The sequence below is a fragment of the Lithobates pipiens genome, unplaced genomic scaffold (assembly GCF_037356315.1).
Source record: "Lithobates pipiens isolate NorthernLeopardFrog02 unplaced genomic scaffold, aLitPip1_a1.2 Scaffold_13, whole genome shotgun sequence".
Classification (NCBI taxonomy): Eukaryota; Metazoa; Chordata; class Amphibia; order Anura; family Ranidae; genus Lithobates; species Lithobates pipiens.
In genome coordinates, this window is record NW_027507718.1 from 399,468,919 (window position 1) to 399,495,442 (window position 26,524).

A 26,524-nucleotide genomic window follows, 5' to 3' on the forward strand; every position below is an offset into this window, starting at 1 on the left:
TAAACAAAACAGGTCTGGGCTGAACATACACTTCAGCCGAATGTCTAACACAAATTAACCTCTGAAATGTCAAATTTTCCTTATACCAGTCCTATTGCTGCAATCCGAAAGCATTCGAAATCTCAGTGCAGAAAACAATTGAGCTGTGAAAATATGTGCCAATCTCATGGCAGCATGAAATGTATGCAAGCGCTGCAGCTAAGAGTAGGGTTGCGGTTTCAGTAGCTGCTATTTTTAACTTCGTGACTAGTTTGGGTTGCAGTTCTGTGTTCTGGTTATTCTAATGAGATCTAGCAGGTCTCTATAGTGGTTTTACTTTGTACAGTATCTTACAAACAAAGGCTTATAAATAAAACATGTTTTGCTTCATATAACCATAGATGGTCTTGCACTGCAACAAAACTATATCTTGCCTTGTTGAACTAGAACAGGTTGTTGGAAGCAAAATAATGATTCCAAATATTAGAAAAGGCCTAACTTATAAATAATAATATATGCAATATTAAAAAAAAAAAAATTTCTGTGTATAAAATAGTCTTCATTACTACAATAAACACCAAGGGAATCTGTTTCCAGCATAATTTACTCTTGTTTCGGTGGCAGGACTTATTGCTGCATAGAACAATGTAAGCGGTGTATCACGAGTCATTCAGAGTTACTTGGGAATAGGAATAATAAATTCACTGTGGCAGATGCAAGAAGTTTTTTAGAAAAAAAGTACAAGGAAAAGCAGAAAGACATCTATTATGTGATTAAAAATAAATGTAAAGACATGTGACAAAGTCTCAGTACAAACTGAATTTCAGATATCTAGAGTTGTGCAATGTCATAATATTTACATACATGGACATCTGTTCTGTCAGCAATCCACTTTGCGAGTTGTTCGGCTGCAAACCCAATACGTTGGAGGTCGAAGGTATCTGCTCTCTTGGGCTTTCCTTTTGCTGGGAAGTGCATGAAGGTGGGGGCTGAGTTCATGTTGAGCTGTAATAGTAAAGAAATTCACATACATATCTTCTAGTTTTAGCTATTTTTGCACAACATATAAAGATGTAAACGTACTTAAAGCTGAATTCTGGGCACATAAATGTTCATTTAAAAATATTTCACTATATGTGCACCAGCTGCCTTTTCAAACCTGGATGTTACCTTGTAAAAGTAGCAGTGACATCATCACTGGGTTCCACATATCCGGTGCAAAGAGCAGAGCTGTGGGAGGAACCTAACAGGATCCACCCACTACAGGCTGCCTTTAGAAGAAGACAGAATGGGGCAGATACAAGAACAGTCACTATACTCAAGGTGAAAGCAGCAGTGACTGGTCTTCAGTACAAGAAACCCCTGAACAGAGGCAAAGAGCTTGATTTACTAAAACTGTAGAGTGTAAAGCCTACAACTATCCAATTAGGTTCAAACTGCAGCTTGTTTTTATCAGTTAAAGTGATGTTACCCCAGAATTTCATACTCTTGATATGTGCCGGCTGTACCATGTACTTGTATGAAAAAGCATCCTGTTCTCTTTGTATTGCTTCCTTTCTGTAAATTCCCTGGTGTTCCTGCCAGGCCATCTACTTTCCTATTAAAAATTGACCACACCAAGCAGTAAAACACAGCGTGGTCAGTTCTCAAGCTGTGCTGGGAACTCAGGCTGCTCTCCTCCAATGATCAGACTTGTCCTGACACCTCCCCTGCACAGCCTTTTCTTGGGAAAATCACACCTATGCGAATTTGATGCGGGTTTCCCCGCATCCAATTCACATAGCAGGAGATTGTGGCTGGTTCACACAGGAGATTGTGGCTGGTTCTCCACAGCGGCTCCTGTGCATCTTTTGGTTCATTTTAGGTCTGAAATCAGCCCAATATTTCAGCTGAAAGTGGACCTGATATGGTGAATGGAGAAGCACCGCACTCCTGCTGTGAGCCGCTGCATTCTAAAGTGTGAACCCAACCTTAAGCTTTGACAAAAATTAAATAAAAAATCAACAGGTGGCCTGGTGCATGACCAAAAAATGGTTGGTTGCAGTTGGATGGCACACAGTCTGCAAGTCAGAGGATCTCTAAAAACATTACATTGTGCAATTTATGCTGAAATTACCTAACTGTTTGAAGTGAAGATCCTTCAAGTACAAACAGGTAGCGAAGTGGATTAAAGACCTTGGAATCCTTTAAAGTTTGCAGTTGGTGGGAGACACCTCAACTAGTGATGTAGGATAAAGACCTTGCAAAAGCTTACTGCTGGTGAGTGGGGACACAGGAGAGGAGCTTGAACTGGCACTTTTATCCTCACAAGCAGAAGTTGGCATGTTCATTTTGCACTGAAGAACTTTATTTGATTGCACTTTGATTGCACACTTATGTCTTTGCACAATCACTTTAATATATTATTGTGTACTTATTTATTTGTATACAAAACATGCACCAGTCAAATTTTGCCATGGTTAGATTTATAAATACAATGAAAGGGAAACACCGCTCCAGGTAAGATGAGGAAACAAATCCCGTGGCTGGTCACTACGATAGGTGCTGGCCCAGCTCGCCACCAAGATCATCCACGCTATATTCTCCTAGTTTCATGGTTAGATTTAGAGCAGGCACTGTGTGATTGTTGGGCAAATTGCAGAACAAATCATCAGAAAAATAATTATTGGTAAAGTAAAGCACTTTTCACACTGTAATAAAAGAGTACATGTGAAAATGTGAATTTTGTTTGAAAAATTGGTAAATAGAGATAGGCTCATAATTGCTCATAAAACTAGGGCCATGTTTGAATCAGTTGATAGTATTTTATGTGTGAATATGCACGAATATGTGCAAAGATGCACATAAATCCCCCCCCCCCCCCCCCCCTCTATATTATTTAGGATTATGGGAGCTAGAAGAATTTTTACTTTTTTTTGGGCAGGAACTTGCCAGGAAGATCTGGTGTTCATACATTAGTAACATGCGCAAGGACCCTTGGAGAAGTAAAGTTATTATGTTTGTAAAATTCAAAGTAAATTAAAAATATGTCCTACCATGTCTAATAAGATATTAGCTTGGGTATAATAAAACAACATTGTGTCACTCAAACCTAGCTCTGTAAGTGCAAGCTAATGCCCTTTTCGCACTCCACTTCAGGATGGAATGCTACCACTTCTTTATAATATCAGATTTCGTGTGACAATACAAGTTTGTATTGCTATCTATCTATATACTGAAGTTATAAATAAAAGAGCTTTTTGCCACCTTGTTGCAGAGTGTGAAAAGTCACTAGCTCTCATCTTTAAAATGTCAATGAAAAAAAGTTTTCCCCTGGGATCAGTCAGAGATCCAAATGAATTATTTTAAACTACCTAACACTGCTATCTGTTGGAATGCTGTTTGCTTCCGCTCACTGAATAGTGTTTGTAGAAACAAATGTGAATATGTTTCAAGAGGGCAGCATTTCCAGTTTGAAGCTATAGGAAGGTCAGTTGCTTGTTTTACATTGTCGTCTATCTAGCTAATACCCAGAGAGGGATTCACCACCTTTTTTTTAAAGTGGTTGTAAACCCTTACAAACCACTTTGACCTACAGGTAAGCCTAGATTAAGGCTTACCTGTAGGTCCAAGAAATATCTCCTAAACCTATACGGTTTAGGAGATATTTACCTGAAGACAGGCACCGCTGTCTATGGCGCATGCACCGTAGACAGCGGCGCGCAGGCGCACTGGGTAAGCCACAGATCGCGGCGATATGCCGCGAGTGTCGGCTCCCGTTGCGCATGCGCGGGAGTGAAGTCATTGCTGCTCCGGCGAATCACAGCGCCGGAGCAGCGAGACCCACGGAGACCCACCAAGAAGATGGACGCTTGGAACTACAGGGGACAGCGGTGACTTCACTGGCTCCTGTGTCAGGTAAGTGACACATAATGGACTACTATATGATACGTAATAGTCATTATGCTTTGTCTTTGCAGGGAATCAAAGGGGAAGTAAACCCATCAGGATTTACTTCCTCTTTAACGACATACTATATATATTTTGTTTTACTTTTGTGGATTTTACCCTAAAGATGTAGGTGATGAACACACACAACTCTCCAAATGTTTTGAAGCAGCAAATTTAGGAATACTATGTTTTAGTGATTATGCAAATAACTAATAAAGATTTATTATTTTTACAAGTACAGCATGGTCTCCTGAGCTGTAGTAGTCACCAATAGAGATTCAACTGTAAAATTTGAGATAGTATGTTTATAACCAGTGACACCAGCATGTTATGTTAACTGGAATATAATATGTTAAAAAGTAAAAATTTCAAGAGGCAGGCTTACTGGATCACTTGGTTATTTTCCACTGTCACACATCTCTATATTATGATATGTTTCCCATGTACGGTAAATTTAGGAGGGTTAGGTCATTTGTATTTTTATCTAACCCAAACTTCTGAAGTTTGTGTGTAATGAGTAAACAATGGTAATGTAAGATGACCACATACATGTATAGGCTGTTGACTATTGGAGTTGGCATCAACCATGCAAAGAGGCAATTGAATCAAATATGTGGGCCACCAGCGCAACAACATTTATTAAATTACGATATAATATAACCTAACTAATGTGAATTTTTTTTTTAGTTGCTGCAGTCAAAAATACAAATAAATGAAAAACAAAGAGTGTTGACTGCGCTAACCCCTATCATATATTTCTAGATACACCACTTATGTTATACCAGAGAATAAATAAAATATTATGAAACAGTGAAAAATTATCATATGTGCAATATGCCAATGCCTATATCACATGTATGAATCCTCAAATCATTAAATGATACACTAAAATAACATCACTCAAGCCTCCAATCAATGTTGAAGGAATATATCATATCAATAAAGAAAAAATATATAATAATAATGATAAATCAATCAGTGTCCAGTGTTGCTGCTGGTTTAACCACTTAAGGACCGCTTCACGCAGATATACGTTGGCAGAATAGCACGGCTGGGCACAATCACGTACCGGTGCGTGATTCTTTAAGTGCTCAGCTGTGGGTCGGGAGCATGCCATTGGGAGTGTGCTGCCGCCAGAGCGCTCCCGACCCGGTCCTGTGCTCCATGACCGTGGCCACGGGACCAGCGGACCTGATCATCGCTAGTGTCCCGCGATCGGGTCATAGAGCTGAAGAACGAGGAGAGGTCTGTGTAAACAAACCTCTCCCTGTGCTTCCTGGTGTGGCTGTCACCGATCGTCTGTTCCCTTTTATAGGGAAGGATGATCAGCGATGTCACAAACCAGGTCACGTCCCTACAATAATAAAAACACATCACATCATACATAACACCTACACTGCCCCTAGTGGTTAACTCCTTCAGTGCCAGTGTCGTTTACACAGGAATCAGTGTACTTAAATAGCACTGATTGCTGTATAGATGATAATGGTCCCAAAAATGTGTCAAAAATGTCTGATGTGTCTGCCATAATGTCGCAGTCCCAATAAAAATCGCTGATCGCCGCCATTACTAGTAAAAAATAAATATTAATAAAAATGCTATAAAACTACCCCCTATTTAGTAAACGCTATAACTTTTGCGCAAACCAATCAATAATCGCTAATTGCAATTTTCTTTTACCAAAAATATGTAGAGTAATACATATCAGCCTAAACTGAGGAAAAAAAAGTTTTTTTATATATTATTTGGGGGTATTTATTATAGCAAAAAGTAAAAAATATTAATTCTTTTTCAAAATTGTCACTCTATTTTTGTTTATAGCCCAAAAAATAAAAACTGCAGAGGTGATCAAATACCACCAAACTAAAGCTCTATTTGTGGGAAAAAAGGATGCCAATTTTGTTTGGGAGCCACGTCGCACGACTACGCAATTGTCAGTTAAAGTGACAGAATCGCAAAAAGGGGCCTGGTCATTTGGCTGCAAATTGGTCCGGGGCTTAAGTGGTTAAATGTTCCAGCCAATTAATAAATCCCACTGCAATCTCTCCACTGTGAATGAACTATTCCTATGCACTTTTATCCTACATCTGTGATCAGTCACATGGAATCACGGATGTAGGGTAAAAGTGCACAGGAATAGTTCATTCACAGTGGAGAGATTGCAGTGAGATTTATTAATTGGCTGGCACATTTAAAAAAGCAGCAACACTGGACACTGATTGATTTATCATTATTATTATATATTTTTCCTTTATTGATTTGATCTATTCCTTCAACATTGATTGGAGGCTTGAGTGATGTTTTTTTGGTAAATCATTTAATGATTTGAGGATTCATACATGTGATATAGGCACTGGCATATTGCACATATAATTTTTCACTGTTTCATAATATTTTATTTACGGTACTCTCTAGTATAACATAGGTGGTGTATCTATTAATATATGATAGGGGCTAGCACAGTCAACACTCAATTTAATTAGCCTGTGTTTGGAACTTTTGTATTAAGACATTTCAAAAAAAAAGTATTTGTTGACTTTATCAGTTTCATGATGGCTGGACGTTTGGAAGATAACTATATACCAACAATCATATATTTACTAAATTTAATGACAGAAACCTTGAATGTTAAAAGTTGAGACCACAAGAAATAATTGATCAAAGGAGAGCTCACCTGTACCGCATCCCATATAAATACTCAAAAACAAGAAAAACGCTCAAAATAGATGAGATTTTTCAGGTGCTAGAAAAGCATTTTCCTTGTTTTTTTATTGTTAAGAGTTGAGGATGACTTTTTATGTTGGAACATTGAGTGATCACAAGAGAATATAAATGTGTATAAAAGATTATTTATTATGAGATAATAGTGTTTGAACACTGAAAGTCTGCACAACAACCACTTCATCAGATAAAGAAAAAATTGTTCAGACTTAAATATGGCTGCATAATCAAAATTTACATAGTTTAGAAAGATAACAAAATATTGATAAAACATGTATATATAGCCCTGTAGCAAGGACAATGCTTTGTCACTTGGGACAGAGTATGAGTGGGTGGATGTGCATATTAAATTGTAGATTAATCTAGATTTTAACCACTTTCAGACCGGACCAATTTGCTGGTCAAAGACCAGACCACTTTTTGCGATTCGGCACTGCGTCGCTTTAACTGACAATTGCGCGGTCGTGCGACGTGGCTCCCAAACAAAATTAACGTCCTTTTTTTCCCACAAAAAGAGCTTTCTTTTAGTGGTATTTGATCACCCCTGCGGTTTTTATTTTTTGTGCTATAAACAAAAATAGAGCGATAATTTTGAAAAAAACGCATTATTTTTTACTTTTTGTAATAATAAATATCCCCCAAAAATATATAAAAAAACATTTTTTTCCCTCAGTTTAGGCCGATACGTATTCTTCTACATATTTTTGGTAAAAAAAATCGCAATAAGCGATTATTGATTGGTTTGCGCAAAAGTTATAGCGTTTACAAAATAGGGATAGTTTTATAGCATTTTTATTAATAATTTTTTATTATTTTTTTTTATACTAGTAATGGTGGCGATCTGCGATTTTTATTGTGACTGCGACATTGTGGGGGACCCATCAGACATTTTTGACACATTTTTGGGACCATTGTCATTTATACAGTAATCACTGCTATATAAATGCAGTGATTCCTGTGTAAATGACACTGGCAGTGAAAGGGTTAACCAGTGGGTGGCAGTGTAGGGGTTAAGTGTTCCTAGGGGTGTGTTACTAACTGTGGGGGGGTTGGGCTTTCATTTAGTGTACACTGATCTCTGCTCCAATCACATGGAGCAGAGATCAGCGTCACTAGTTGCTAGGCAGAATGGAAAAATGTTGTTTATACAGCATTTCCTCCATTCGGCCGCTCCGTGAGACGATCGCGGGGATGCCTGCGGCGATCGAGTCCGCGGGTCCCGCGACCGGACTCACGGGGGTCCCGACCAGCGCGGGAGCGCGCCGCCGCCGGCGCGCTCCCGATGGCACGGCGGCAACGAATATTGGACGTACATGTACGCCAATATGCCTGCCCGTGCCATTCTGTCGACGTACATCGTCGTGCGCTGGTCGGGAAGTGGTTAAAGGTTGTCCGAATAGTACAGAGAGCTGCACTATTTTTATCTTGGCAGTTTAAAGTAAAATCTAAAGGTTTTTAACCTTAATGCATTCTTTGGATTAAGGTAGAAAACCTTTTATGTGCAGCGTGCCCCCCCCCCCAAGTACTTACCTGAGCCCGATCTCAGTCCAGCACTGTACCCGAGAGCAGCGGCACTGCTTTTGTTTCCTCTTCACTGGACACAGTGAGAGAAGTGGGAGCCATTGGCTCCACCTGCTGTCAATCAAATCTAGTGATGAGGGAGTGGGGGCATGGCTGAGCCTCACTATGTGTGTCAATAGACACAAACAGTATGGCTCTAGCTTGAGCCCGCACAAGTGCCCCCAAAGCAAGCGGCTTACTATAGGGGTGCTCAGAAGGAGCTAAGCGGGGGACCCCAGAAGAGGAGGATTGGGGCTGCTCTGTGCAAAATCAATGCACAGAGCCTGTAAGTATAGTAATGATAAAAAATAAAAGAGAAACCTTTACAATCACTTTAAGGGCAAGGCAAATGAAATGCTTTAGACCGTTGTGTTTGGAAAAAAGCCTTCTCTTCAGGAAAAGTCATGAAAGGATTTGGCAATATTTGCCTTCCCTGAGATATCAAAGGTTTCAAAAGCCAAGGGGTAATTTTGTAAGGGCAAAATCACTTTCCATGGATAGGATATTAATACCACCTAATGGTCTCATGAGACCTCTTATATTCGAAGGTGACAAAACTAAAGAGTAGCAATGAGTCAAATTGGCCTGGGTTTGGTTTGGCAGGTGTTCAGTAATCCATTAAATTAAAAATGGCCATTTTACAGGTTAATAGCCAAGGGGGTGTCAATAAATAGCATAAATATTAGTAATTTTAATTCCATGTGGTCGGGAGCAGTGATTTTTCAGCACTGTCATTTACAAAGGAGAAATACTTTTAAATTGCTGGCAATAATATCCCCCTTCTTTTTTTAAAGAATAAAATGGCATACAGGTCACAAAGAACACCAAAAATGCATAGCTTGTAGTGTTAGTGAGCTTTAGGAGGGTCTGTGCGCACTTTTTTTTTAAAGAAACCAGCAATGTGGTTTCCTTTGCTGCCAATTTTAACTGATTTAACTGATTTAAGAATGTTTTTCTTTGTAAATGTCATCATCCTTTGAGTCTGGTATGAATTGTAAGGGGGAACCTCACGCTAAAAACAAAAAAAGTGTGAAGTTCCCCAAAAAATCCATAACAGACCCTTAATCTGAGCATGCAGCTTGGCTGGCCAGGGAAGGAGAGAACCATACCAGGCCACATACTCTCAACATGGGGGGTGCCTTGGCAAAGCACCTTGTCCACATGGTAATGAGGACAAGGGCCTCATCCCCAGAACCCTTTCCTGGTGGTTGTGGGATCTGTGGGTGGAGGGCTTTTTGGAATCAGAAAGTGCCCCCCCCCACACACACATGAATAAATATGGCGTACATGGTACCCCTACTCATTCACAAAAAATATACCACCTAGAAATAAAAGCACTCAAACATTTTACAAGTCCTTTATTAAAAAAATAATCTCAAACAAAGTCCCTCATTGTAAGTGCAAAAAAAGAAAAACCCCATGACCCAACTCACAAGACCAATTTCTGACGGTAACACTAGCTACCCAAACTGTCATTAGCTGAGGGTTCCCAGCCATGTAAGTTGACGTCAGCGGTCAGTAAGGATGCTGTGGGTGCAAGCAGCCATTGCTTCTTAACTACTATTGACAGCCAGGCTAGTGGTGACATCATTGACAAAATATAGTAATACAATAAAGTCACTTTTTTCATCTGTCACTCATTTGCCTACGCGATTCCGTTGATTACAGAGTTATTTGACAGCCTCAAGGGAGCAAAGGTTTTCGCGAAGCTTGACTTGAGAGGGGCATACAATCTTGTGCGCATTAAGGAGGGCGACGAGTGGAAAACTGTGTTTAATACCAGAACAGGCCATTATGAGTACCTGGTAATGCCTTTTTGCCTTTGTAATGCCCCGGCAGTTTTCCAGGAATGTATTAACGATGTCCTCCGAGATTTGTTGCAGTTATGTGTGGTGGTTTATCTCGATGATATCCTCATATTTTCCAAGTCCCTGGAGAGCCACCACACAGATGTCTGTCGTGTGCTTCAGAAACGAAGAGAGAACAATCTCTATTGTAAATTGGAGAAGTGTGAGTTCCATCGTGAACAGGTTACATTCCTGGTCTATGTCATTTCCACTGCTGTTTTTTTTTCCGATAGACCCAGAGAAATTTCACCAGTCCTACAGTGACCTCGACTCGTAGGGTTACTACCTCTGCAGCATTTCCTGGGCTTTGCAAACTACTATCGGAAGTTTATTCGGAACTTCTCGTCTCTGGTCAAGCCCCTGACTCATATGACCAGAAAGGACGGTAACCCACAGAGTTGGTCTCTGGAGTCCATTAAGGCCTTTGAGACTCTTAAGGCTGCCTTTGTTTCTGCTCCTGTGTTGGCACATCCTGATCCTATGTTGCCTTTTATCTTAGAGGTTGATGCTTCTGAGACTTGAGTTGGCGCCCTTCTGTCTCAACGTCCTAACTCTGAAAGTGCTATGCATCCGTGTGGCTACTTTTCCAAGAAAGTGTCACCTGCTGCGTGCAATTGTTAGTGATCATTTTAGCCCTGAAAGAATGGAGACATCTCCTTGAAGGTACCACTGTGCCGGTTCTTATTCTTACTGACCATAAGAATCTTACATTCTTGTCTGAGGCTAAGCTCCTCTCTCCCAGAAAGGCGCGATAGACTCTTTTCTTGTCGAGTTTTAATTACATTGTGTCATTCTTACCCGGTACTAAGATTGTAAGGGCTGATGCCTTGTCACGACAATTTTCCTCCACTTCCAAGTCGGTGTCAGTACCGATTCCTGTGATTCCTCCTGATCGTATCTTGGCTACGGTTCGCACCAGTCTTACTTCTCCTTTGGGTGACAGAATTCTTGCTGCTCAGGTCCATGCTCCTCCTGCGAAACCTTGTGACCGCTGCTTTGTCCCAGAGAGTCTCCGTACTGCCGTGCTCCAGGCTTACCATTCTGTCAAGGCAGCTGGCCATCCTGGGAAGAATCAACTAATTTGGGCCATTTCCCAACAGTTCTGGTGGCCTAGTCTACGGGCTGATGTTACTGCCTTCATAGCTGCCTGTTCCGTGTGTGCTCAGAGTAAGACTCCACAACATCTTCTAGTGGGCCTTCTACAACCCATTCCCAATGGAGAGAGGCCCTGGACCCACCTGTCAATGGATTTCATTGTGGAGTTGCCCAACTCCCAAGGCAACACTGTTATCCTTATGGTGGTTGACCGGTTCTCAAAGATGTGTCATTGTATTCCACTTAAGAAGTTGCCTACTTCTAAGGAACTGGCTTCCCTTTTTGCTCAGGAGATCTTTTGCTTACTTGGGCTTCCCAAGGTGATTGTTTTGGACAGGGGCAGTCAGTTTGTCTCCTGGTCCTGGCAAGCCTTTTGTGAACAGTTGGGAATCCAGCTTGCTTTCTCTTCTGCGTATCACCCACAGTCTAATGGGGCTGCAGAGAGAGCCAATCAGTGCTTGGAGCAATTCCTACGTTGCTATATTTCTGACCACCATAAAAACTGGTCAGACTTATTACCATGGGCAAAGTTTGCTCACAACAGTGCCTTGAATTCTGCCTCCCGATTGTCTCCATTTATGGCAAATTAGGGTTTCCAACCATGTTGCCTGACTCGTTTGTTCCGCAGAGTATTCCTGCATTAGAGGAGCATCTCCGTGGTCTTCGTTCCACTTGGGTACAAGTCCAGGAGGCTTTGCGTCATGCTAATGATAGGTACAGACTCCATGCTGATGATCGCAGACGCCTGTCTGCGCCTTCCTACCAGGTTGAGGACAGGGTCTGGCTGTCATCTCGCAACCACCGACTTTGTGTTCCCTCACTGAAGTTTGCACCTTGGTTTATTGGACCTTTCTGTATCCTTCGCAGGATTAACCCAGTGGCTTACGCGTTTGACCTTCCTCCTAGTATGCGCATCTCTAATGTGTTTCATGTCTCCTTATTGAAACTGCTGATCTGCAACTGATTTACCACCTCGGTGCCATGTCCTCACCCTATTCAGGTTGAGAACCAAGAGGAGTATGAGGTACAATCCATTGTTGACTCTCGTAGATGCCGTGGGCGCATACAGTATCTGGTGCATTGGAAGGGGTACGGTCCGGAGGAACGCTCCTGGGTTTCATCCTCAGACGTACATGACCCTGTCCTCCTCAGCGAGTTCCATAGATGTTTCCCCCTCAAGCCCGGTGGCCCTCCGAGGGAGGGGGGTCATTGAGGAGGAGTACTGTCAGGGCTGGCTTAGCCCTTCCTTCTCTGGGCTGGCTGCTCAGCTCTTGCCAGTTCTCTTCTCTCTCCACAGTCACCCAGTTGTTCCTTATCCTACTCGTCTGATCTGCCTACTTAAAGCTGTCCAGGTCACTTCATCTCTGCCTTCGCCTTGGTCATATCACAAAAAAAACATCTCCTGCGGTTCTGTTTAAAGACTGGCTTGCTGACATACCTGCTTGCTGTTGCTCCACTTGGATCCCTGACTTCTGGCCTGGCTGATTACCCGATCTGGTTATTGAACACTGGACTGGCTGGCTACTCGATCCGGTTACTTGACTCTGGCTATGCTTTGACTACACTTACTCTATGTACCTTTTTATTTTTTATTAATAAACAAGTGTGATGTAATTGAACTTCTGTCTCAGTCTGGTTCATGGTTTCTGACAGTTAGATGGAGTTTTTGGTATGTGTCTGTGTGTATATGTGTGTGTGTATGTGTGTGTGTGTGTGTGTGGGGGGGGGGGTGTGGGGTGTGTGTGTGGGGGTGTTCTTGTGGGGAGAAGCTCTTTACCGGGGAGCTGATTCAATTGTGAGGAGGGGTGGGGCAGTTCTCTTAAAATAGGCAATTTGCTGATGTATTGTCTTGTGGGGGTGCGCTTGCTGGTGGGATTCCTGCCAGGGATATTTACTTGAAAGAAGTGATCTTTGCTAGGGGGGTTATTTTCTTATGGGGAATAGGTCTTGTTGGCAAGAATTTCCTTGTGGAGGGGCACTGTGGGGGTTCTTGTAAAGATATCTCTTTGCTAGACAGATGTTGTTTAAGGGAAGTGTTCATGTTTTACAGAGAGGAGGATTTATGTTAGGGGGTCTGCTTTTGCTTTTGGGGGGAGTTCTTGAGGGAGGAGGACATTTAGATTTTTGCTGGTGGGGAGTTTGTTAGAGCCAAAAGGGGATGTTTTGTTGGGGGATGTTATAGCAGAAAAGCATATGTAAAAGAAGAGTTTTATTATTTAAAAATGATGATGCTGAGGTTACAGTTATGTCTGTAAAACCCTTGCTTGTGGCAAAGTAACTAAACCATATTTTGTTGGCACTGGAAGACTGTGATATATGTATGCCTTATATACATGAAGTAGGGTCAGTTTTTATTTAACCATTCCTATTTAGGTTCCTGCCACTGTTAGTGAAATAAGGCCATACCACCCCCCCCCCCCCCTTCCTCCACTGTAATTGCTGTCCTCAGTGTGCCCCAGGTTTTCATAATTCTACTTACCTCCCTGCTGTTCGGGTTGCCATTACATTGAAATTTTTGCATGGCCCTGCATGGTCAAAGCACAGATTGTTTACTTCAGACTATATAAAGGGACATCTGTGGTCTAGCTTAAAATAATCTTATTAGTATAACAAAAATACCTAAACATAATTATTAAATATAATAAAAATCCAGAACCCTCCACTATTTTACAAGTGACAATGTTGTCAAAGAAAATCACCACAAATGGTCAGGACCACTTTCAGCACATCAGCCATTTAAAACATTTCAAGCCTTCATATCCTATCACTATTCAAATGAAGAATGATGCAAATGGTCATTAGCTGTTGTTTTGTGGATGATAAAAGGGTAAGTACAATAAAGAAACCCCCCACAGTTGCTTTCATTTTACTTTTTTACCCCAGCAGCAAAGGCATGTTATTCTTCTTCCTAAACTGTCCATGTGTGTGGATCAACCTGATAGGGACATACGGCTGAGTTCCTTTTGGGGGACAGAAACTGACGTAAACGTATTTATGTACAAATTAAAGGGCTGTGTATTTCATCAGACAGTTTATAAAAGCAAAAAATAAAATGGCAGGGTAATATGTTTTTACATGTCAAATGTGGTGAATGACTATTGGAAAATAGAATTCTGATACAAAATAGCCCAACAGAATGTAACTGCCAAGTGAATCTACCCATAGCTAAAATTGTACAAAGTCTGATACTTGCAGGCACCCTTTAACATATGCAAATCATGGCTTAAATCTAAAGAGTACAACTGAATAGTAATATTATTTTCTGTTAAAGGAAATTAGGTTAGTTACACTTAATCTTTCACATTGTTACCACTAAATCAGATCCAAATTATTCACCATGCTCATTTGCTGGCAACATTGGTAGCTCTTTATGGTTTAATGGTAATATAATTAAGTAAAACCAAATCCAATCCAATCCTGTGTTACAGGGACTTAGGCTGATCCTTTACAAAGGAGAAGAAGCTGAATACATGTATACTAGTCATCATAAAGGAATGTAAGGTAACCCTGGGGGACAATTTGAGTATGAATGTTGCCATATCTTTAAATGTTGTATCTCGAGCAGACCTTGCATGAAAACGCAAGTAACATTTATTAACCCCCACTTCCATTCTTACTTTTTAGGCTTTATTTGGTGAGGGCTGGTAAATAATGGTTACTGAATTTTATTTCACGTTTCACTTACTAATGCCAGTATAAAATATAAAAGGAATGTAGCACCCTAACAACTGGTCTCAGCCTACGTTATCTGAGGATGACTCTTAAGCCTGGTACACACTATGAGTTTTTCATGCCCGCGGGGGTGCGCAGCATGGCGATCAGAGGTGCAGTGTATCAGTCTGACACACCGCATCTCTGACGAATGCTTCTTACCACGTGATCAGCTGTGACCAATCGGGGTCTGTGCTGATAATCAGCACATTGATTATCAGTGCAGCCCCGATCAGAGGTGCCCATCAGCTGCCAATTACTGCCCATCAGCTGCCAATTACTGCCCATCAGCTGCCAGGCTGTGTCCATCAAAGTGCCTATCATTGCCCATAAAGTGCCAATTAGTGCCCCATCAGTAATGCCAGTCAGTGCCCTTCAGAATCCACTCAGTAATACCTGTCAGTAGCTCCTCATCAGTGCTGCCTATCCAGTGCCATCTATCAGTGTCCATCAGTGCCGTCTATCAGTGCCGCCTATCAGTGCCACCTATTAGCGCCAATCAGTGCCACCTATCAGTACCCATCAGGTTTTTTTTTTAAATTGTTTAGCAAAAATAAGAACCCCAGTGGTGATGAAATACCACCAAAATAAAGATCTATTTGTGGGAAGAAAATGATAAAAATTTAGTTTGGGTACAGTGCTACATGACCGCGCAATTGTCATTCATAATGCAACAAAACTAAAAATGGTCCTGGGCAGCAAGGGGGAAAGTGCCCGGTATTGAAGTGATTGAAAGCTTTAATTTTACAGTTCGCCCAGACTGGATCATTAAGTTTTTTTTTAACCTAGTAGTTAACTATACCATATAACATATTAACATACTGTATAATAACCTACGGTGTCAGTTACTTTACTCTACTACTTGTGCTTTCAAGTCACTATAGTTGTAGCTGTGGCTCTATAGTTGGAGTTGTGGTACTAGCAATGTGCTTTTATTATACGAATAGTAAGTTATATAAACATTTGACAATGCTATCACATCAAGGAGGCATGTAATATTCCCTTAGGTTGACATAGAAACAAGTGCTCCTCATCAGCAAGGCTTTGGATATTGATTTGATTTAGTCACAAGGCTGGTTAGGCTTGATATTATAATAATCTATCTGTATATAGGATGAACATGACTTTGAGTGTAAATCTATGTCCACCATTCTCATTCTGTATATTCAGCCAGAAGATCATCATATATGCCAAAGGTCCAGATTTTTATAATTCCTCCATACATATGTAAATAATCTGCCTATACTATACAGTGGTGTGAAAAAGTGTTTGCCCCCTTCCTCATTTCCTGTTCCTTTGCATGTTTGTCACACTTAAGTGTTTCGGAACATCAAACCACTTTAAACAATAGTCAAGGACAACACAAGTAAACACAAAATGCAATTTGTAAATGAAGGCGTTTATTATTAAAGGTGAAAAAAAATCCAAACCATCATGGCCCTGTGTGAAAAAGTGATTGCCCCCCTTGTTAAAACATACTATAACTGTGGTTGTCCACACCTGAGTTCAATTTCTCTAGCCACACCCAGGCCTGATTATTGCCACACCTGTTCACAATCAAGGCATCACTTAAATAGGAGCTGCTTGACACAGTAAGGTCCACCAGAAGATCCTTAAAAGCTACACATCATGCCGAGACCCAAAGAAATTCAGGAACAATTGAGAAAGAAAGTAATTGAGATCTATCAGTCTGGAAAGGGTTATAAAGCCATTTCCAAAGCTTTGGGAATCCAGCGAACCACAGTGAGAGCCATTATCCACAAATGGCGAAGACATGGAACAGTGGTGAACCTTCCCAGGAGTGGCCGGCCGCCCAAAATTACCCCAAGAGCGCAGCGACGACTCATCCAAGAGGTCACAAAAGACCCCACAACAACGTCCAAGGAACTGCAGGCCTCACTTGCCTCAGTTAAGGTCAGCGTTCATGCCTCCACCATCAGGAAAAGACTGGGCAAAAATGGCCTGCATGGCAGAGTTCCAAGGAGAAAACCACTGCTGAGCAAAAAGAACATCAAAGCTCGTCTCAATTTCTCCACAACACATCTTGATGATCCCCAAGACTTTTGGGACAACATTCTGTGGACCGATGAGACAAAAGTGGAACTCTTTGGAAGGTGTGTGTCCAAGTATATCTGGCGTAGAAGGAACACTGCATTTCATAAAAAGAACATTATACCAACAGTAAAATATGGTGGTGGTAGTGTGATGGTCTGGGGCTGTTTTGCTGCTTCAGGACCTGGAAGACTTGCCGTGATAAAAGGAACTATGAATTCTGCTGTCTACCAAGAGATCCTGAAGGAGAATGTCCGACCATCTGTTCGTGCACTCAAGCTGAAACGAACTTGGGTTCTGCAGCAGGACAATGATCCTAAACACACCAGCAAGTCCACCACCGAATGGCTGAAGAAAAACAAAATGAAGACTTTGGAGTGGCCTAGCCAAAGTCCTGACCTGAATCCTATTGAGATGTTGTGGTATGACCTTAAAAAGGCCGTTCATGCTCGAAAACCCTCTAATGTAACTGAATTAGGACAATTCTGCAAAGATGAGTGGGCCAAAATTCCTCCAGGACGCTGTAAAAGCCTCATTGCACGTTATCGCAAACGCTTGGTTGCAGTTGTTGCTGCTAAGGGTGGCCCAACCAGTTATTAGGTTTAGGGGGCAATCACTTTTTCACACAGGGCCATGATGGTTTGGATTTTTTTTCACCTTTAATAATAAACACCTTCATTTACAAATTGCATTTTGTGTTTACTTGTGTTGTCCTTGACTATTGTTTAAATTGGTTTGATGTTCCGAAACACTTAAGTGTGACAAACATGCAAAGGAACAGGAAATGAGGAAGGGGGCAAACACTTTTTCACACCACTGTACATAAATCTGCTATTGATGCCCCTGAGGGTAATAAGGCACTGGATGACCAGCTTTTGTAGTCCAATCCACCTTTGTGAACTATAGTTGGCTATACACATGGAGTGGACAGTTCCCCTTTGCCAGTAACAAACACCTTCTTTTTTTTTTTTAACAAAACATTGATAAAAATCCTTTTTTGATAAGTATCACATAAACTTGAATCTATTCGGGCAGTTGAAACATTGACCAAGGTTCTATCATAGAGCCTATATGGACTGTTCACTATACCATTGTGGGCATCCAAGTAGAGCCCCCATCAATGTGACTCGGAATATTGTGTTGTCCTGAATAACAATGCAAGGGGGCTGTCAAACCATGTATTGGCTATATCTGGTAGTACCATGCAACCATGCTGGCAAAACGTTTGTTGTCTTAGAAGAACCAGTTGGTTCACATTCTATATAACTTTGTCTAGGAGCCCTCTATAGACCACTGAAACTGTATATACAATCTATCCATATCAGCTTTCATCACGGAATCAATTCCATCTAATAACACCTACGCTTGTTTCTTTTGAACTTTTTCTTTTGAAATATTCTTGTTTCTTCAATCTCACATGGTGGATTTAGCAAATATGGTTACCTATAATATGTGATTACTCAATCTATGTACTGTAGCATCCAATGTTTATTTGACCCTTTGGAATCATTAGGTCACTCAATCCCTAATAGCTGCACAGCTTAATTGTTGGATTACGATTATGTATGGTTAATGGCTTATATAGCTGGGTTGTGAGTGAGGTGGATGCTTGGGTTTTAATGGCATGAGTGAGTTTGAGATACTGTACCAATGTTTTGTGTATATATATATATATATATATATATATATATATATATATATATATATATATCTTTGTGTAACTAATAAACTTTTTCCAGTTAGTTCAGTGAGTTGAATCAATTACTTTTTGATATACGTTTGAGGGTTGGTTGTGCACAATCAGGCTTTTATTTTCAGTGTTTGCATTGATAAAATCCTACATAATGGGAGTTAGAGGCCAAACTGAAATATCACTGGGGGGGGGGGGGGGGCAATAAAAGTTGCCATATCGGCACTACAGTACATACAGTATATGCAGGAATGTGAAATTCATTGAGAAGCATCTGTCGTCTTGGCAATCTGATAACCTAACACATATGTCCTGGACTTAAGAGTCATGGGGCATCTGGTCATCTCATAACAGGGCCATTATCAGAAAAGTCCGAAAAGTATTTTTTCAGCCAGTGTGTGCACTTCTATTCACCCTGAAATGTCCTGTCTCTCCTTAAGCACAATGGATACATCAGTATAGCAATGCTTTTACACAGAGCAGTACTTTAAGATGATAAGTTCTACTGTTCAAACTATTAACTTAATTGCCCAATTAAAACACAGCTTATATTGTTTCATTTGGTAATGTTATTTGACATTTATTTTGAAAGGTAAATTTTCATTCCATTTCTAAACTAATATTTATGAGCGGAAAAGAAAAGTTATTACATAACAGATGGCTTTTTTATGAAAAGGTGTGGATTATGTTAATTCACAATAGTAAAATAAAAACCACATCTGCTCTTTTCTTCCCAAATTGTCTTTTCTTCAGAAAATGTATTCGGTACCTTAAAGCATGCAGTGCAAGTAAGCATATGGCCAAGTATACATAAAGTCAAATCAATAAAGGACTTTGCTGCAACTCAAACATTCCTATCTAATGTTTCTTGAAAAGTGCACGACATTTTATTTTGTTCGGGATGAGAAATCTGTCATTTTTTTCCTGTTTTTGCATGCCAAAAAAAATGATTTATGAGGATATAAAAGACAAAAAGAGCAATTTCTGCAAAATGCCAGCATGTTTAAGAACACATCTAGTTACCTGCAATTTAACATGTGTTTCTGCAATTTACACATTTATCAGAGCACTTTGACTTGAAAATCCCCAGGATAATGGCTCAGACCATAATGACTTAAGTCTAGTGCTTAAAGTTTGCTATGAAATGTTAACATTTATTGTAAATAAATACCTCAACAAACTTTCTGTATTTCAGTTGTAAACTTAATTTTCAATAATTATATTTAATTTGCCCTTTATACAAAGTAACAAAAACAACAAAACAACCTAAATTATAGGGCAAGAGGAATTTAACCAAAAATATAAGAGAATTTTGGTCTGCCGTGCCTTACATTATCAGTGGGGCAAGTCAGTTGTTGTGACAGTGGATATAACTTTGTGGTATCAGGTCCTAGCTGATATGTAACTCACAGTTACTATCAATATTAAGGGACTATTTATGCTCTAGCAAGGTGTTGAGGTATGTTAATGAACATGGAAGTAATTCACTTTAAAAGGGCTGCCAACACCCTAAACATAGCGAAAATGGATATGACCCATTTTTTAACCAAATGTACCACAAGACATAGTATATAGTACCTTCAAAAAGTATTCATACCCCTTGAAATTTTCCACATTTTGTCATGTTACAACCAAAAATGTAAATGTATTTTATTGTGATTTAACGTGATAGACCAACACAGTGGCACATAATTGTGAAGTGGAATGAAAGGATAAATGGTTTTCAACATTTCTTACAATCAAATATGTGAAAAGTGGCGTACATTTGTATTCAGCCCTCCTCATGCCGCATACACACGACCGGTTTTCCCGTCGGACAGAGTTCCACTGAACTGAACGATCGTTGTGCGTACACACGATCATACCAAAGTCGGATCATTAAGAATACGGTGACATACAACACGTACGAGGGAACTAGAAAAAGGCAGTTCAATAGCCCATAGCCTCTGTCTTGTACTTGCTTCAGAGCATGCTTAGTTTTTGGTCCATCGGAACAGCATACAGACGAGCACTTTTCCTGATAGGAATTGGTTCAGTTGGAAAGATTTAAAAGATATTTTATTTCTAGGTTCGTCAGAATTTTCGTTTAAAAAAAAGGCAGATGAGGCATACACATGATCGGAATATACAATAAATAGATTCCACCTGACTTTTTCTGTCGGACATTCCGCTCGTGTGTACACGACATTAGTCAATAGTTGGTAGAACCACCTTTCACTGCACTTACAGCTACAAGTCTTTTTGGGGATGTCTCTACCAGCTAGAGCAGTGATTCTCAACCAGGGTTCCTCCAGAGGTTGCTAGGGGTTCCTTCAGCATTGGCAATTTCTGCCTCTCAGATAAGTTCCCACTGACACCATTGATCTTTTTAGTTATCTGTAAGGAGGTAATTCTTCCAAATGACCACAAGTTTAAAGACCATTCTTCCCACTGACCATCACATGTATCATGAGTTGTAGATTTCAAATTTTTAGCAGGGGTTCCCTGAGACCGGAGAACTATTTGAAGAGTTCCTCCATGTTGAAAAGGTTGAGAAAGCCTGAGCTAGAGCGTAACGCTTTGTGCCCATTCTTCTTTGCAAAATAGCTCAAGCCCAGTCAGCTTGGATGAAGAGTGTCTGCTAACAGCAATTTTCAAGTCTTTCCACAGATTCTCAATTGGATTTAGGTCTGGAATTTGTCTGGGCTATTCAAACACATGAAGATTCTTTGATGTAAACCATTCTATTGTAGTTTTGGCTGTATGTTTAGGGTTGTTGCCCTGCTGAAAGGTGAGCCTCCGCCACAGTCTCAAGTCTTTTGCAGACTCTAACAGGTTTTCTTCTAAGATTGTCCTCTATTTGGGTCCATTCATCTTTCCATCAACTCTGACCAGCTTCCCTGTCCCTGTTGAAGAAAAGTATCCCCACAACATGATGCTGCCACCACCATGTTTCACGGTGGGGATGGTGTGTTCAGGGTGATGTGCAGTGTTAGTTTTCTGTCACACATAGCATTTTGCTTTTAGGCCAAAAAGTAAAATTTTGGTCTCATCTGACCAGAGCACCTTCTTCCACATGTTTGCTGTGTCCCCTACATGTGACTTATGGCTCTCTTTCAGCGATGGCTTTCTTCTTGGCGTTCTTCCATAAAGGCCAGATTTGTGGAGTGTACTACTAATAGTTGTCCTGTGGACAAATTCTCCAACCTGAGTTGCGGATCTCTGAAACTTGCTCAGAGTTAACATGGGCCTCTTGGCTGCTTTTCTGATTAATGCTCTCCTTGCCGGCCTGTCAGTTTAGGTGGACGGTCATGTCTTGGTAGGTTTGCAGTTGTGCCATACTCTTTCCATTTTCGGATGACGGATTGAACAGTGTTCCGTGAGATGTTCAAAGCTTGGGATTTTTTTTTTATAACTTAACCCTGCCTTAAACTTCTCCACCACTTTATCCGTGACCTGTCTGGTGTGTTCCTTGGCATTCATGATGCTGTTTGTTGACTAAGGTTCTCTAACAAACCTCTGGGAGCTTCACAGGACAGCTGTATTTATACTGAGATTAAATTACACAGAGGTGGACTATATTTACTAATTAGGTGACTTCTGAAGGCAATTTGTTCCACTAGATAGTAGATTTTAGTTAGGGGTAGCTGAGTAAAAGGGGCTGACTATAAATGCATGTAAAACAAATTGAAAACCATTTATCATTTTCCTTTCATTTCAAAATGATGTGCCCCTTTGTGTTGGTCTATCACTTAAAATCCCAATAAAATAAATTTTTTGGTTGTAACATGACAAAAAAGTGGAAAATGTTAAGAGATGTGAATACTTTTTAAGGTATTGTATGTGTTGTGGTGTGCTGCAGTACAGATGCATTGACTCACATTAGCATAATACATACATCTGCATGAGATGTCACATTTTAATTTAGTTTTAGTCATAGCCTTTTGACTAAAATGCAATTTTAGTCATAATTTAGTCATCTGATTTTCTTTAGTTTTAGTCATATTTAAGTCCACTAAAATCTCCAGTACATTATAGCCAACTAAAATCTAATGGGTTTAGTTAACCACTTTAGCTCTGGAAGATTTACCCCCTTTATGACCAGGCCATTTGTTGTGATACGGCACTGTGTTACTTTACCTGACAATTGCACAGTCATGCGACACTGTACCCAAATAAACTTTTTCCCCACAAATAAAGCTTTATTTTGGTGGTATTTAATCACCTCTGCGGTTTTTATCTTTTGCGCTATAAACAAAAAAAGACTGACAATTTTGAAAAAAAAATACATATTTTTTACTTTCTGCTATAAAGCACACCCAATAAAAAAATGTAAAAAAATGTTTTTGGTAAAAATCCCAATAAGCATATATTGATTGGTTTGCACAAAAGGTTATAGCTTCTACAAAGTAACATGTTTTGGGGACCAGTGACAGCAATACAGTGATCAGTGCTAAAAAAATATGCACTGTCACTGTACCATGACACTGGCAGGGAAGGGGTAAACATCAGGGACAATCAAAGTGTTAAATGTGTCCCTGAGGAGTGCTTTCTAACTGTGTGGGGGTGCTTGTACTGCTGGAAGACAGAAATCCTGTGTTCCTGCTTAGCAGAGACATATGATCTCTATCTTCTTTTTTTACAGAATGGCGATCTGCCTTGTTTACATAGGTAGACCCCCTTTCTGCCTGTCGGGAACGATCATCGGGTCCCGGTGGATTGGCTCCCGATTGGCTCCCGCTGTGTCCAATCACAGCAGAGTGTGTGTGGGCTGCAGACCTAGAAGTGCAGAATCACGTACCTGTAGGAGATTCTGCCTGTAGGAGTCGCCTCCCCACAGTACATATGTGTGGGCAGGTTGGCAAGTGGTTAAATTGCAATGCATTATTTAAGCATTTCTCTAGAATTCATTATATAAACTCATTATATACTCGTGGAGTAAAAATCGAATAACACAATTATTTATGGTGTTAAAGAGGAAGTAAAGGCACTGACATTTTTTTTTGAAAAATGCAACCTGCAAGGCAAAGACATAATGAACTAGTATGCATAGCATACTAGCTCATTATGAATAACTTACCTGAGAAAGAAGCCCCCGAAGTGGTCCTCCTTCTTCATCTTCACTGCTGCCATGTATCCCGGAGTGGCTTCCGGGTCTCACTGCTCCGGCGCTGTGATTCGCCAGAGCCGCGATGACATCACTCCCGCGCATGTGCACAGGAGCCGCCACGAGCTGCATTTCGCCACTATCTACGGTGTGAAGCGGAGATATTTCTTGGACCTACAGGTAAGCCTTAATCTAGGCTTACCTGTAGGACAAAGTAGTTTTTAAGGGTTTACAACCACTTTAAGGTTTGAACATGCACTACAGGTACAGATTATAGCCATTGTGATATATAACGTCTTTATAAATAAAACCGGGTTTCATAAACAAACAAAAATATTGCTTTTTTGACATACAGAAGTGCAAATTTAAAATAGAAAAATACAAAAAACTGTAGACTCTATTGACTGTAATGCCATTGCAAATATTACCTGAATATATTACCAACATTAAATATTAAAAAAAGAAAAGCCTTTTTCATCATTTTTTTTTCTTTCAGCAGCATAGTAGATGCCCTCTACTATTGCTGCGTACGCGCGGTTGGAATTTCCGTCAACAAATGTACGATGGGAGCTTGTTTTCGGAAATTCCGACCGTGTGTAGGATCCATTGGAAGTTATTTGTCGGAATTTCCGACAACAAAAATTTGAGAGCTTGTTCTCAAATTTTCCGACAACAAAATCCATTGTCGGAAATTCGGATCGTGTGTACAGAATTTCGATGCACAAAATTCCACGCATGTTCGGAATCAAGCAGAAGAGCCACACTGGCTATTGAACTTCATTTTTTATCAGCTTATCGTATGTGTTGTGCGCCACCGCGTTCTTGGCATTCGGAATTTCCAACAACATTTGTGCGACCGTGTGTATGCAAGACAAGTTTGAGCCAACATCCGTCAGAAATAAATCCAGGATTTCGTTGTCGGAATGTCCGATCATGTGCATGTAGCATTATTCTTATGTGGTAGTGCAGTGTTAATTTTGACATCAAATTTAGATTTAGTTGTTTTTAGGCACGGTCTATTTAGGCATAGTATTTTGACTAAAATGCCATTTTAGTTGTATTTTAGACATCTAAATTTTTTTAGCTTTAGTCATATTTTAGTCGGCTAAAATAGTGTACGTTTTGTCGACAAATATATTTTCAGCGACAAAATTAACGCTGCTTAGAAATTTTAAAAGGCTTGCAACTGAGGAAGCATTGAGTAATCATTGGATGACTTTTGTTTTTAGATAAGAGAATGTTCTCTCATTCTTTATTTATACAGCCATACAGCATTTGTACTACACAACAATATATTAAAGTGAACCTGTACCTTGGCTCATACTGGCTAAGTGCCAGGGTCCCTTTACTATATGTAGCACACAGAACTCATACTCACTTTTCTAGAGCTCCCAATTATCTCAGGAAATATGTGACACTTCTATTGTCTCCCAATAATGAGACTTTGGGGCACCTGTTTAGCCAATTGTCAGGTCCAAGCGCTGTTACATTTGGGTGAATGACTATATAGCACTCTGTAAAATGTGATCTGCTTACATGGGAGTCCTGGATAGGCTGGTAGTGGATTTGATTGTCCGCAGAGTACATGCATATTCAATACATGCTCCCCACAATCAGGTGAACATGCTTATTTTCATTATAGCAGTAGTGCACGTTCATTTTGACAATACGTTTATTTAATTTTAAACCTTAAGTTACTTTATTTATTACATTTTGGTATTTTAAATATACTAAACCATTTAACTATTTTATTATTTATGTTCAATAAGTACAAAAAAACTCGTGCCTCTGCCTTTGCTGCACTGTTCTTAGTTAATATTGTTTTTGTCTCTCTATGAACTACAGACCCCCCCCCCCCCCACTTCCTTAAAGTGGTTGTATAACTCCAATGCAGAAGTTGTACCTATAGGTAAGCCTATAATAAGGCTTACCTATATTTACTGTAAATATCTCCTAAACGTGCACCATTTAGGAGATATTTACCTTGTAGTGCGCCGGTAATGTCATTGGCGCATGCGTTGTGAAGAAATGGCTCTGCGTGCCGTTTCTTCACTAGCAAGTGCCGTGACTGATGACTCCCACGTGCATGCATGGGAGTGATGTCACACGACTCCGGCCAGTCACAGAGCCGGAGCCCATGGCCCCCCGGAAGGAAGAGGGGAGAAGATGGGCGCACTCACCAACAGGGACAGCGCAGGCTTCGGTTGCAGGTAAGTGGCACATAATGGGCTAGTATGCGATGCATACTAGTCCATTATGCTTTTACTTTATATGGGAAAACAGAGGAAGTAAAACCTATCAGGGTTTACTTCCTCTTTAATATTACAGAGATAAAGAAAGGGGTGGGTGTTCTGTAGTCTTAACAACACACTTTCTCTCCTGGAGTGACAACGCTCTTTCCACTAACGATGCAGTAGAATGAGTAAGTATTGTTACACTATGACAAGAAGTGTGTTACTGGCAGGATCAGTTGGTGAAAATAAAGAAAAGGAAAGCAGTTATCACATCTAAGGACTGGTAAGCTGCATTATATTTTTGTTGTAGGGTTTAGATAACCTTTAATCGTTTTCTAATAAAATATACACTGAGATCTGAAGCTGAGTGACAATAGATCCCAGTATCTCAGTTTAGATCTTATCTTTGTTCCAGACAATTCTGTGTTTTTTAAAAGTCAGCAGATACAAAAAGACTCACCTGTCCCATGATCCAGCAATGTGGCCACCCAAACCCTCCCTTCTCTCCCTCCCCGGTGCCAGAATTACGTGTTTGGGCACCCGGCTGTGACAGCTTGTGGCTTCACAGACGGGTGGGCACTGCGCATGCGTGAGTCGTGCTGCACCTCCTCAATGGTTG

The 26,524-nt window shown here is 40.4% G+C and overlaps 1 protein-coding gene across 1 annotated transcript in view; it reads right to left on the minus strand.

The window, feature by feature from the left end:
* Positions 1-26,524, minus strand: part of TUSC3 (tumor suppressor candidate 3) — a 384,734-nt gene that overhangs the window by 110,867 nt on the left and 247,343 nt on the right. Inside the window, exon 4 of the mRNA XM_077477420.1 lies at positions 844-984. Coding sequence (XP_077333546.1) covers positions 844-984 — 141 coding nt within the window. The remainder of the gene's footprint in view (positions 1-843; positions 985-26,524) is intronic.